We start from the raw sequence: 12,711 nt of genomic DNA, 5'->3' as shown, positions 1-12,711 counted from the left end.
CCTTTTGAGCAGTACTTTACTAGGCCTTGCCTGAAACTGAGCTACATCTTCATTTATATGACCCTGGAGACTGAGATCAGGTGCAGTGAACTGGCTTCATCCTCAGCTCTGGCAAAAACCTAGTACCTTGGAAAGTTATTTTGCCACCTGCACCATGCTTCCATCCCTTTCTTCACCCCCATCCCAGTTCCTTCTGCCTGTCTTAACAGCTTCAATAAAGGAACTAGCAAATGGTCCAGCTTTTCTTGGGAAATGAGACAGGACAGAGCAGAGGGTACAGGGAGAAAAGACCCGATTTGCTTAGGACTCAAACCATTTCTTTTCTTGTCTCCAGGTACATCTTTAAGAGGCTCAAGTTCCTCGGGAACAAAATGGTATCCCAGGGCCTGTCCCTGCTTTTCTTGGCCCTGTGGCATGGGCTGCACTCTGGCTATCTGATTTGCTTTCAGATGGAGTTCCTCATTGTTATTGTGGAGAGACAGGTGGGGCCCAAATACTAGACTTGAAGAGAAGGGTGCAGTGGGGTCCAGGCACTGACTAGTCATCCCTGTCTATCCCTTACAGGTAGCCAGCTTGATTACAGAAAGCCCTATCTTGAGCAAGCTGTCATCCATTACAATCCTGCAGCCTGTCTTCTACCTAGTACAGCAAACCATTCATTGGCTCTTCATGGGTTATTCTATGACTGCCTTTTGCCTTTTTACATGGGATAAATGGTTCGAAGTAAGTTGTGAGATGGATTGAGGGGGGTTGCCCATTGCGATTGAAAGAATAACTAAAAGCCAGGATGTGAAGCTCAAGAATTTTATCACATCCTCAGCCTCAATGATCCATATCTCCACACAGGTCTACAAGTCTGTCTACTTTCTTGGCCATGTCTTCTTCCTGAGCCTTCTGTTTATATTGCCTTACGTTCGTAAAATAATGGTGCCAAGGAAAGAAAAATTAAAGAAAGCAGAGTGATCTGCCTCCCTGGTAAGTGAGCAGCAATTAGTAGATGAGAGTTTGGATATTGGATAGTTATATTGTTGGAATGGTTCTAGTCAGCCTCTTCTCTTCTTTTGCAGGTGGCCTAAAATGGGCCTGGTGCAGGGACTGCCTCCCTTTTCACAGGACTCTTTTTGCCCTGAGAATATGCAGAAGATAGAACCAGGAACAGGAAGGCTTAACAGCTACTGCAGGTCTCCTCTGCCAGCTAAAGGGAAAGAAACCCTAGGGGAGTGTGGAGGAACCCATCTCCTGGGCTGCCCCACACACATTGCCTTATCTCTCTCCTTCCAGCTGGGAATCTGTGTTTTCTTTTCTGCTGATTTACTATGATCATACATGTGCCGATACCACAACCACCTCCCCATGGAAGGGACACAGGTTCTACCTGCTTCATTTTTCTACCTTGGAATTGTACCAGATAAAACCACTTCTGTTTGTTCAGTTTTTCATCTAGTGTTCCAGGCTGCCTTTTTTCCTCCCCTAGTCAAGAGCTTTCCTAAGACCATTCCTTTCCCTCTCCCATCAATCATTGTTCTTGAACCCATGGATTCGTCCTCTATTTGCAGTTTAAATAGATCAGGATTGCCCAGTAAACATAGAAATTCTCCTTGAACAATCCTGTTTATAAAAAAAATTTACATGGAAAAGCCAGTATGAAAAGAACAGTTCCTTGGTGCAATAGCATCCTGTAAGCAGGACTGTCCAGAAGTCAGTTCCATGACTTTCAAGCTGGGATAAATAGTCTTAATGTAAAGGGAACAAGGTCTTCCAGAGTTAAATGATACCCCATGCTTCCTCAAAAGCAGTGGTAAGTTTGGCACAGGTAAGAGCAGCAGAAAGGGGATAGTTGCTGATGGATACCATCTTCTCTGTGTAATCCACGTTGATCTAGAAAGAGGGGAAAAAAGAAAATAATGAAGAGGAGTTGCTATACAAAAAAAGAGAACTGTCTCCTCTCAGGAAGCAAATAACTGAAACCAGTTAATATCTCAGGAGAGATTAATAGGGGTATCTCTGTGCCTTGTTAAGGACAAACCATACTAACATTACTCAAAATATCTTGCATCAAAAGTATCCAAGCATGGTCCTCACTTCAATATTGCAAAAAACAGTCCTTTTCTTTCCTATTTTTACATCAAACTGCACTGCCATTTTATGGCAGTCCTAAAAGCATCTCTCACCGAGCCGTGGGCAAAGGCCCCAACAACAAAGACGACAGGGTCACTGCTGGGAGCTAACTCTTTAACATCACTGACTACAGGGACAGAAAAGGAAGTGCCAATCTTCATACAGCCTACAGGAAAATGGTCTGACACTGGATTCTTGATCACCTAAGGAGAAGAGACAACACGTTCAGTCTAAGAAACAAGAACTAAAAATTAAGAAACAATGGACTTCCCAGGCTTCCCTTTCTTCTCTCCCCTTAGCCTGCTAATGATTAAGTCCTTACCTTCAACAGCTTCTGGGGGCCATCAGCTGCTCGAACACTGAGTTTGTGCAGGAGCTGAACTACAGAAAGAAAGGCAGAATGGATTTCATCATTTCCATCCCCCATCAAGGAAAAAATTAGAGGAGCCCCCTTTGTAAAGCAAGAACACCACCAGACCACCATGCCTTCCTTTCCAACAAGTGCTAGTCAGACTATGAAAGACCGTGGACCCATCTGACTTTCAATCAAGTCTGTAAACTGAATACAGCCCAACCTTATTTCTGTTCACATGGTATAGTATGGTGATTACTATACCCATAATTAGCCATCCTGCTTCATTAGATTTATCTCTCACCCATGAGGCCACAGAAGCGGTCAAAGGTCCTAGGAATCCGAGTCTGGGGGTTCACTTCAATCAGAACATTTTTCTGAGTATGGATATAAACCTGGAGCAAGCCAGCACGGTTCAGGGGGCTATCCATCAGCATCAACAAGCTCTGAGAAAAATAGTAATCAGAATCAGTGAAAATAGAGAAGTAATCAGCTTCACTCTTCATGTAAAGTCTTGAAGTGTATATGGGCCTGGTTCCTGAAGCTACCTGGTGGGCTATATCTGGTCTCACTTCTCCAGGGTCCCGTCCGTTTTTCAAGAGTATAGATTTGTGTTTGTCACAGTTGAGCAGCTCATAGGTTTTCCCTACCTGGGAAGAGAAAGAAGTATAATAAGGATGGATGAAGCATTTACCACTGTGTTTACAAAGATACCCCATGTACATTTGAAATAGATGATCTACCCCAAATTCCCCCCCCCCAGGTTAAACTGAAAAACTCACTGTGGCTGAAACTAGACAAATAGGGTTTCAAGAAATCTATCATGATTTTAAGTTACAGCACCTGTCAAGTGAAACCCTACATAAAGCCAAGTAGTACAAAAGCCCCCTAGGTGGAAAGCACAATTGCTGTTTTCAGCATGACAAATTTTGAAGCAGATAGGAGTAATATAATATATATGTACAATTATAACAGAAAGGAATGAAGATGAACACAAATTGTAAAGTTTGCAGAGTAGGTAAAGGTTACTGTGATGGGAAATAAAATAAGGAGGTTGAACTAAGGACCAAGGTCCAATGGTGAGTAGACATCATCAAGCAAACTAAATAAAAATTATAGATAAATCTGCAACAAAGAATTCAAAAAACATAGTACAAGTATGAGAAATTGCCAGGCAGGAGAATGATAAAGACCTAATGGGAAATGTGGAAGAGGTAACAAACTTGGACTGTGGAGTAAAAGTGGACTTGAAGACTTGAGAATGTATCCCAGCCTCAAAGAAGCTCTTTTCTACGACTGTTGCCTCATTTATAAAATGAGGGTACAAACTAGGCAACTTCAAAAATCACAGTAGTAGAACTAGAATGAAGTTTTGAGCATATTCACAACTATTTTGTAATATTCAGAAATGTACAAAGATATAAGGGGGAGAGTCTGTATAGCTGCAACCTTAAGGTTTTTTTTTAATGTTAGAGGATCGATTACAAAAAGGTAGTGTCAGCAGCAGTATCAGATAATCACTTGTCAGGGATTCAGTGGAAGGAATTAATAAATTTAAGAGGATCTGGACAAAAGGACCCAGGTCTGCTTTCAATGAGACTATGACAAGGCACACTTGATTATCATATTTGTAGTATTAAATACACCAATAGAGAAGAAGGGGGATGGCTGATTTTTAAAACTCTTAATAGCAAGACAAGTTTTTAGATGATTTAAAATTTAATAGCATTTCCCTCTCCTCCCTAATATAATCTAAGAGTGTAGAGTGTTCACCCTTTGATAGGGAATACGAAGAGTTCTAAATAACATATTTTAACAGGAACTTTGACAAGAGATAATGACAAATCATTCTGTTAAGTTGTTTTTTAAAAAGTGCTATATAAAGATAACTCAATATTTACATTGAGAGTTCACACTTGTGGGAACACAAAAGAGACAGCTTAAAACTTTGCGTAGACAGGTTTGCAAATGAGTACTCAGTATTTTCATCAGTATGGGTACCCCATCCCTTAATATTGATCACAACTGTGGTCTTCTAGAACTACAATAACTGATGCTTCTGGATACAGCTATCCTAGTCTTTAGGCACCAAAAATACCTAGACATACTAGACTACTTGACATTTAAACCCTTTCATTTGGGTCAAATTAAGCATGTAAGATGAAAAAGGAATACAAAAATCATTTAAGGTCATTGTTATGAGAGTGAGAAAGGATCAGATGAAAGAAATGAGGTAGGGAAGGGATTTGGCACAAAATGTGAGATGAAATCCTGAGGAGTTGAGAATAACATCAAGATTATCAATCTGAGACATTGAAAAGAACACATGCCTTTTAACAGACTGAAAAGTTTGGAGAGAAAGGCAATAAATTCAGTTTTAGATATCCAATTAAATGGCTAGGTCATGGTCAATGGCTCAGTAAAGGGGGTAGGGCAGCATGTTTCTAAATCTGTCTAGTCTATGGTCTGCTTTACCCTTTCTTGTTTTTTGACTTTTGCTGTTCTATTCTGATCTTTCACTGAGGATAGTGGGCTCTCTGAGGCTAGTCTTAACAAATTGTAAAGTGTCAGATAAGAGCCTCTGAGTATGTCTAAGAAAATGATTTCATTTATGAAGCTGAAGACCTTAATAGTGATCTCTCAGTCAAATGAAGAATAATCAAATTCACGAGAGCTGGCTGAGGTCATGAAGAGATAAAGGAACTCAGAAATGAACTGTAAGAAACACTTACAGCCAAGGGGTTATAACATGAATAACAAACTAGCTCTGAAACTGAGAAGCAACAAAAAGTAGAAACAACCAGGACAGGGTCCCCAAAACCCAAAGAGGTAGACTCAGAAGAGTCGATAGTATTGAACAAAGCAGATCAAGAAAGATGAAAATTGGGGCAGCTAGGTGGCGCAGTGGATGGAGTCAGGAGGACCCGAGTTCAGATGCGGCCTCGGACACTTAATAATTACCTAGCTGTGTGGCCTTGGGCTAGCCACTTAATCCCAGTGTCTTGCAAAAAAAATTTTAAAAATTTTTGGAGATTTGAGTGCAAGTCAAACACCATAAATTTTTTTGAGAATTCTGCCAGAATGAGATATTGGAGATGATAGTCTCAGAAAAGTGGTAGAGAGAATGAGGCTGCTGAAAGGACCAAGTCTAGTCTATACTTGTAAACAGCAAAGTCTTTTTGCAAGTGTTCCAAACTTTAGTAAGCACCATTTAATCCTCAAAAAGATTGAGCTCAATCGATATGAGGTGTGAAGGGCCTCAGCAGTAACCAAAGAAACCGAAGGCCTTGCCCGAGGCATTGCGGATGGTGAACCCCCAAAATGCGCTCCGCTCCTCCGAGCCTCTTTTTTCCACTCTAGAGGTAACCCGACCACCTAGTCCATAGGTCTCTTCGTTAAAACCATAGGTTCAAAGTATGAGAAGAAGCCAGCGGTGAGGGAAGGGATTCCCGTTAATTGTCACGGGGAGGCCCCAAGTGCTGCCATCACCAGGAGAGGGGCGGCGCGGGGGACAAGCGCGGCCTGCCCCCCGGAAGGCCGCTGGCGCAGCCCGGGCCGAGCTCCTCCTAACCCTAACCCTAAGCCCTGAGATTCAGGCTTAAAGCCCACGAGTTCCACCGCGGCGTGACTAGGCCCCGGGGGGGGGAGCCTCCACGACTCCCCCAAACTCGAGGGGGGCGGGTCGGACAGGCTGCTAACGTCCCCGCACCCGGGCTCTGCCCCCGCCCCGGTTCCTCTCCTCTCCTACGATACCTTGACGGTCTCTAGACTGGCTCCTTCCAGCACCACCACGAGTCGCCGACCCCCGCCTTTGGTCCCCGCTCCAAGACGGGGCCGTTTGGGCTCCGCCGCCTCCCAGTCTCGCTCCGGATCCCGATTGCGCCGTTCACGTGCCTGAAAACCATCACTGGGCGCCGCCATCTTGCGGCCGGGCACGGGTTGGAAATAGATTTACCTAGGATCTCCTGAAACGGGCGTGGGGACGCGACTTCCGCCCGGACGCCGTGACTTCCGGTTGCCTTCTTGGAAGAGGACTTGCGAACCGAACGTAGAGGCTGTTGAAACCCCTCCCCGGAAGACCGCCCCACGGGAAGGGGCGGGCGGGGAGACGCAACTTCCGGTCACGCGGAGGCGGCAGTGCCCCAGCTTCGCGGCCTCTCCGGAAATAGGGGGAACGTAGAGGAGAGAGCGCGCTTCCGGTGCCCTTTCTCCTGGGAGGAGCCGGGCTGGTGGCGGAGCCTCGTGCGAGAGGCGCGGATCCCGGGAGAGGCAGCGCCGGCCGCGGGGCCAGGGCCAGGGCCGGGGACTTGCGGAAGGGCAAGGGGAGAAGCGGTCGGCTGCCCCGGCCTCGTGCCCCGCCGCGGCGTCAGGGAGCGGACATGGCCCAGAACCTGAAGGACTTCGCAGGGCGGCTGCCCGCCGGGCCCCGCGGCATGGGCACGGCGCTGAAGCTGCTGCTCGGGGCCGGGGCCGTGGCCTACGGAGTGCGAGAGTCCGTGTTCACGGGTGAGAGGGGGAGCCCCACGTGGACGCGGCCCCGCCCCGGCGCCCCGGCCCCGGCCCCTCCCCCGCCGGCCCCGCTATTCTCTGTTGATCCTCTCCTCCCTCTCCCCCCTTGTAGTGGAAGGTGGGCAAAGAGCCATTTTCTTTAACCGAATCGGGGGCGTGCAGCAGGACACCATCCTCGCAGAAGGACTGCACTTCAGGTAAGTCGGGGCACGGAAAGGCCAAATGTAGGATGCCCGGATTTTGCCCTCGGTCCTGGGCAAAGCCACCTGCATTCCGAGTTTCTCAATCTTTTCCTCTCCCCCTCCCCCGAGAGGATCTCACAAGACGACATTCTCTGCAGCCTCTGCAAATGGGTCCCCCCGGGGTTAGATCTTTAAAATTCCCATTTCAATACCTATTCAGAGGGCCTGAGGGATCGAACACTTGTGTAAGAGTGAAAGGGAGAGGGGCGGCTAGGTGGCGCGGTGGATAAAGCACCTGCCCTGGAGTCAGGAGTACCTGGGTTCAAATCCGGCCTCAGACACTTAATAATTACCTAGCTGTGTGGCCTTGCAAAAACCTAAAAAAAAAAAAAGCAATAGGGAGAAGAGGTATCTCCTCAACCTCTGTGGCTGGAGGGGAAAGGTGACTGGGATTCAGGTGGCTAGAAGGGGTAAGGGATAGCAGGACCCTCTGTGAGCCCCCTATGACTTAGCTTCTTCCCGTCCCTCCTCACCCCCAGGATCCCCTGGTTCCAGTACCCCATCATCTATGACATTCGTGCCCGGCCCCGCAAGATATCTTCTCCCACAGGCTCCAAAGGTGGGTCTGAGCACCCGGAGGCAAGGAGGGGAAGGAGGTGGGACCCAAAGAGGTTAAAGCCTATAACTTGTATAGGAGAGACCAGGGCGCAGATGGATAAAGGTGGGAGACCTCTTGCATCACACAAAAACAACATAGCCCTTACTTTAAGGCTATCATCTCTGATTCCTCCCAGTCACACTTGTTGCTAGTCAGGAGCCTTCCTTTCTTTCAGGACTTCAGTACCTCTCATCTGGATTGTTATTTTCATGACATAAATTTAGAGGTAGGTTGATTAACTAGTCTTCCTTTTCTAATATCTTCTCCTATTGAGGGCACTTGTTACTTCCTTTTCAGAAACTTTTATGGACTTCTTGTTGTCCTTAGAATAAACTCTATACTCCCAAACCTAAAGTGGGTATGTATAGTCACTCTGCCTTTCTATTGTGAGTCCTGGACCTTAGAGATTATCTATTGCAACCCTAATTTCAAAGAAACTGAATGAGAGAGACCTGCTCCCCATTTGCTCTAAACAAAAGTCAAACCATCTACAAGACTTTTCTCCAAATTAAATTTAAAATTCTAGAAGATATTTTGGTATCTTTTCTATTCTTATTCTCATATTATCTAGAGTTCTTTTTAGTCTAGACCTACTTGGTCTGATATTTTTGCAATGAGCCTTTCTACTTTAATTTTTTTTCTCAATGAGGGAAACTCCAAGCTGCTGCTGGAATGACCTCTATTGATATAAATTTAGTCTTGCTATTCTCTTTCTTAGACATCACAGCTGCATCCTGAGAAAGTAGCATGGCATTATGGAAATAATACTGGACCTAGATAGGTTTAGGTGGAATACTTTCTCAGACAATTAACTAGTTGAATGACTATGGACCAGTTATCCCTCTGAATCACAGTTTCTTCATAAAATGAAGGTAATGCTAGAACCAATTTCACAAACTCATTTTTGAGGGTAAAACATTTAAAGTGCTTTGCAGACCTCAAAACTCACAGTAAAGGTATTTTTATTACTGAATTATAACAAAGCCCACTTAGAGCCTGCCACAATCTGATGCCATCAAGTCTAGCCCCTTTCAGACCTGTGTATTCTGAGTGTAGCCTGGCATTTTCCACTTCCATAGATCTTCTCAACAGGACTGAGTCAACAGTGAGTCTCCTTTCCCGTTGAAGTTCTGTCATTCAAAGGCCAACTCTTTCACCAAGTCTTCATCATGTACATTGTTCAACACTTTAAAATTTGAAAGAACTTTCATGTGCAAGGAAACAAACAAAATCATTCAGGCGGTACATTTCTAAAGGGAGATTTAGGACCAGTACTTAAGTCCCAGACTATGCTTTACCTTTAACTCTCTCCTCCAGACCTCTCTTGATTTCCATCAGTTTTCTGTACATAGTAGGTACTTCAAGCTTACTGACTTGAACTACTTGATTGATGTACTTTAGTCCAACCAATATCAACCCACTATGAAGTGGTTTTAGGCTTGGAGTGACTGTTGGATCTTTCACTGTGTAGCATGTTGGGCATTATTGGCATTTGTGGTACTAAGTAAATGAGGAATGAATTCAGATGTGCCTTCTCCCTTTCCACCCCACCCCCCCCTACTTCCCAAGCAAAGATTAGAATTTGTTGCTCTAAAGCCCAGACTTGAGCTGAGCTTGTCTGTACATTCTTTAATGAAATTCTCAGGTCTCTTTCATATATCTGGGGGAGGGAAGATTCTTTCTGATAATCCACAAGTGGTCACGAAGCATCCGGTACTGTCCCTAGTTAGCTGCTAAGAAAATTCCTGCCTCATGTTCCCAGCATTGTCAGGCACTAAAGAGACTGTGGGAGGTCACTCGGATGTCTGGAAAAGGATGGGGCATCCTTGAGTCCTGACTAATGCTTTCTCTTGTTCCCTGCCAAGACCTTCAGATGGTGAACATTTCCCTCCGAGTGCTCTCCCGACCCAATGCCCTGGAGCTGCCCAGCATGTACCAGCGCCTCGGGTTGGATTATGAGGAGCGGGTGCTGCCCTCTATTGTCAATGAGGTGCTCAAGAGCGTTGTGGCCAAGTTCAACGCCTCCCAGCTCATCACCCAGAGGGCCCAGGTCTGACCCCTTCCTCTTCCTCCTGCCAAATCCTAAGGGATTTGAAGCCCCTAACTACCTGGGCTCATTTCCTAGGGCAGAGTTGTAGCGAAGTTCTTGAATTTTTTATATAGAGGCAGCTTGGAAGTTTCTGAATCCTTTGGGCAACTGGGAAAGAGCAAGAGAGTAGTGCTAGATTGAGGGATTAGAGGGCAGGGATTCTCCAGAGACAGCAGGAGACCAAAAAAGGCTCACCCAGCTGAGAGGCCCCACCCACAAGCCAGTGTTAAGGGAGACTAAAGACCTGTCAGAACCAAGGCAGGAACCCCAAGGGAGAAGGAGAAGGTAGCCTCTGGAAATCTGGGTTTTAGCTTGTTACCTTACTCAACTTCTCTTACCCTTCTTTGCTGCTGTCCACACGTACCCCCCATCCCCCCAGGTGTCCTTGTTGATCCGTCGGGAGCTAACAGAACGGGCCAAGGACTTCAGCCTCATTCTGGATGACGTAGCCATCACTGAACTGAGTTTCAGCAGAGAGTACACAGCCGCCGTCGAGGCCAAGCAAGTAGGTGAGTCACGTGGATATCTACAGGGTGCTGCATCAGAGTTGCTGTGCAGCATGGGGCAGGAAGGCAAACACACCTATGTTTTGTCCCACCATAGCCCAGCAGGAGGCCCAGAGGGCTCAGTTTTTGGTAGAAAAGGCAAAACAGGAGCAGCGGCAGAAGATTGTGCAAGCTGAGGGGGAAGCTGAGGCTGCCAAGATGATATCCTCCATATGCCAGAAACCAATCCCGAGGGAATTGGTGACACCACTTTTTCCTCCCTGGCTGGATGATGACTCCAAGGCGAATGCGACCTCCGTGCCTTCTGACTCCTGGCTCCTCCGGAGGGTGGGGGAGGTTGGAGGGATTATAATAATGGGGGTCTGAAATCTTGGTAGGGGAGCCAAAGTTCTGGACCCCTGCTGTAAAGGCAGATCAACAGAATTCTCAGGCTCCTGGGTTCCCAGTGGCTGCCTCCAGTCCTTGGCAGCTATACCCAGCAGGGGCCCACAGGTGGGGTCAGGGCAAAAGCAGAGGCACTGGCTGCGTCTGAGCGCAAACCCCTAGATCTGACAGCCTCAGAGAGGGAGGAATGTGAGGCAGGATAAGGAAGGACAGTGATGCTTCTGTGGCTCCTTAACTGCATATTTACCTTGGGGAAGCTCTGAGCAAGAACCCTGGCTACATCAAACTTCGAAAGATTCGAGCTGCCCAGAACATCTCCAAAACCGTAAGTGTGGAGAGCAGGGATGGGCGTCAGGAGGGGGGCAGCAAAGACCTCAAGCTTGGCAAGGGGCTCACACCTTTCCCTTGGCTCCAGATCGCCACATCTCAGAACCGAATCTATCTCACTGCTGACAACCTTGTACTGAACTTGCAGGATGAAAGCTTCACTCGGTGAGATAATCTCACACACACAAAAAAACCCTGGAAGGCAGAGGAGAGCCATCCCTCAGTTCTAGTCTTTAGTGAGATCCATGACCTTGGGCAGAGTCACAGCCTCAGTCTCAGTGGGGAAGACTTGTGCTCCCAACCTTGAGGCTTAAATTATAGGGGAGGGCATGAAGGAGGAGACAGGGTAAGTGCTTGGGTTCTAGAACTCAGTGGGTTTTAGTTCTAGGTACAAGCCTCATTTGTCTTGTTAGCTGTCCTTAGATTTTTTAGGGAGGGTTGCTGGGTATAGGGTGGAAGATAATACTTTTTGAACCCAAAGAATGCTAAATTATCTCTTTCTCTTTGTATGTCTGCCTCCTTTCTACATGCTACCTACAGGGGAAGGTAAGTTGTGGCTGTGAATGGGTATTGTGGGTGAAAGCCCTTCTTAGAGATGGGGATACAATGAGAATTGCCTTCTAACTCAAGCTTGGGGGGGGGGGCCTCTCCTGAGACCTCAGCATCTCTAGCTTGGATACAACTCATCCTGAGGTTATCCTTGCTATCATTACATTGTGCTTCTGCTTTTTTGTGGAAACTGGGTGAGGTGTCTTACTGGGTTACTCTGTCTCTGATGGCTGACCCTTCTCTACAGTGACAGCCTCATCAAGGGCAAGAAATAGAGACCTCGCCTTGAACTCAAGAGAAAGCTGATCTCTTCCTCCCTGAGTTAGTCTTGGATGAGCCAGCAGATGGGTCCACCTCCCTCACCCCACCATCATGTGACTTTCCTCCACCACCTCCCCAACTCGTTGGATAAATGAAGACTGACAAATGTTCTTTCCCTAATCCCCCTCCCCATATTTTGCTGGGAGTCTGGGGTATAAGGACTGTGTGATTTCTCAGTGATTTCTTTTAGAGCTGGTTTCCCTCCAAGCCTGGGAGGAGACAGCAGCTATCCCAGGAATTCTCAATAAATTTTTATTACTTAAGTGGAATCCATCACAGTTTTGGAGCTTCTTGGCTTATCTTTCCACCAATAAAAGCTCAGAACTGGACTGCTCAGATGCACATCTTCTGGTTCACCAGCAGGGGGTGCAAAGAATTCAGCCCAGGCTCAGTGCTGTAGTGAGGTATGGGGAGGTGGGGTGCAAAAGTCTGTTCCAGCAGAAAAAGGGGGCTGGCTGTGGGGTTAAGTCCTGAGCACAGATAAGCACTAATCTACATCCTGGTTTTGCAGCTAGAACCAACCTCAGCTACTTGCTCCTTTCTTGAGGCAACAGCAGAGCAGGTTTGCTGGACCTAGGCAATAGGGGACTGCCCCTGTCATTTATCAGATCTTTTATCTTTGTGGGAGTTATGACAATTAAGTCAAATACTTCCTAGCTAACGCTTGTATGTTTGTTGAGAAGACCAGGCACACTGATTATTGAAGACCTGTAGAC

The 12,711-nt window shown here is 46.6% G+C and overlaps 3 protein-coding genes and 1 non-coding gene across 5 annotated transcripts in view; 3 read left to right on the top strand and 1 right to left on the bottom strand.

Moving 5' to 3' along the window:
- The window catches only part of LPCAT3 (lysophosphatidylcholine acyltransferase 3), a 31,219-nt gene extending 29,780 nt beyond the window's left edge, over window positions 1-1,439 (top strand). The window contains exons 10-13 of the mRNA XM_074194518.1: window positions 335-482; window positions 565-723; window positions 847-975; window positions 1,068-1,439. Of these exons, the coding sequence (XP_074050619.1) occupies window positions 335-482; window positions 565-723; window positions 847-963 (424 nt within the window). The 3' untranslated portion in view covers window positions 964-975; window positions 1,068-1,439. The remainder of the gene's footprint in view (window positions 1-334; window positions 483-564; window positions 724-846; window positions 976-1,067) is intronic.
- Window positions 1,440-1,592: 153 nt separating this feature from the next.
- Window positions 1,593-6,573, bottom strand: EMG1 (EMG1 N1-specific pseudouridine methyltransferase). 2 transcript variants are annotated; one of them, XM_074194521.1, is made up of 6 exons: window positions 6,224-6,561; window positions 3,019-3,120; window positions 2,775-2,916; window positions 2,441-2,499; window positions 2,172-2,321; window positions 1,593-1,878 (listed from the first exon to the last, which is right to left on the bottom strand). In XM_074194521.1, exons 1-6 carry the CDS (start codon window positions 6,389-6,391, stop codon window positions 1,765-1,767), a joined length of 735 nt encoding a protein of 244 aa, XP_074050622.1. In that variant the 5' UTR covers window positions 6,392-6,561; the 3' UTR covers window positions 1,593-1,764. The 2 variants fall into 2 exon arrangements, with proteins under 2 accessions (XP_074050622.1, XP_074050623.1); XM_074194522.1 differs by lacking the exon at window positions 2,172-2,321 and having other exon boundaries at window positions 6,224-6,573.
- A 59-nt stretch (window positions 6,574-6,632) lies between these two features.
- PHB2 (prohibitin 2) lies at window positions 6,633-12,268 on the top strand. The gene is made up of 8 exons (XM_074194519.1): window positions 6,633-6,976; window positions 7,092-7,176; window positions 7,701-7,780; window positions 9,685-9,869; window positions 10,288-10,417; window positions 10,512-10,615; window positions 11,046-11,123; window positions 11,214-12,268. The coding sequence occupies exons 1-8, from the start codon at window positions 6,850-6,852 to the stop codon at window positions 11,292-11,294; spliced, it is 870 nt and encodes a 289-aa protein (XP_074050620.1). The 5' UTR covers window positions 6,633-6,849; the 3' UTR covers window positions 11,295-12,268.
- LOC141494610 (small nucleolar RNA U89) lies at window positions 10,679-10,968 on the top strand. The gene has a single exon (XR_012470506.1). It is a non-coding gene; the product is annotated as a small nucleolar RNA U89 (small nucleolar RNA).
- Window positions 12,269-12,711: the final 443 nt, after the last annotated feature.

This window comes from Macrotis lagotis, chromosome 7 (assembly GCF_037893015.1).
Source record: "Macrotis lagotis isolate mMagLag1 chromosome 7, bilby.v1.9.chrom.fasta, whole genome shotgun sequence".
NCBI lineage: Eukaryota > Metazoa > Chordata > Mammalia > Peramelemorphia > Peramelidae > Macrotis > Macrotis lagotis.
Note: the sequence above shows the minus strand (reverse complement) of the source record. Positions and strands in the feature narration are given on the sequence as shown.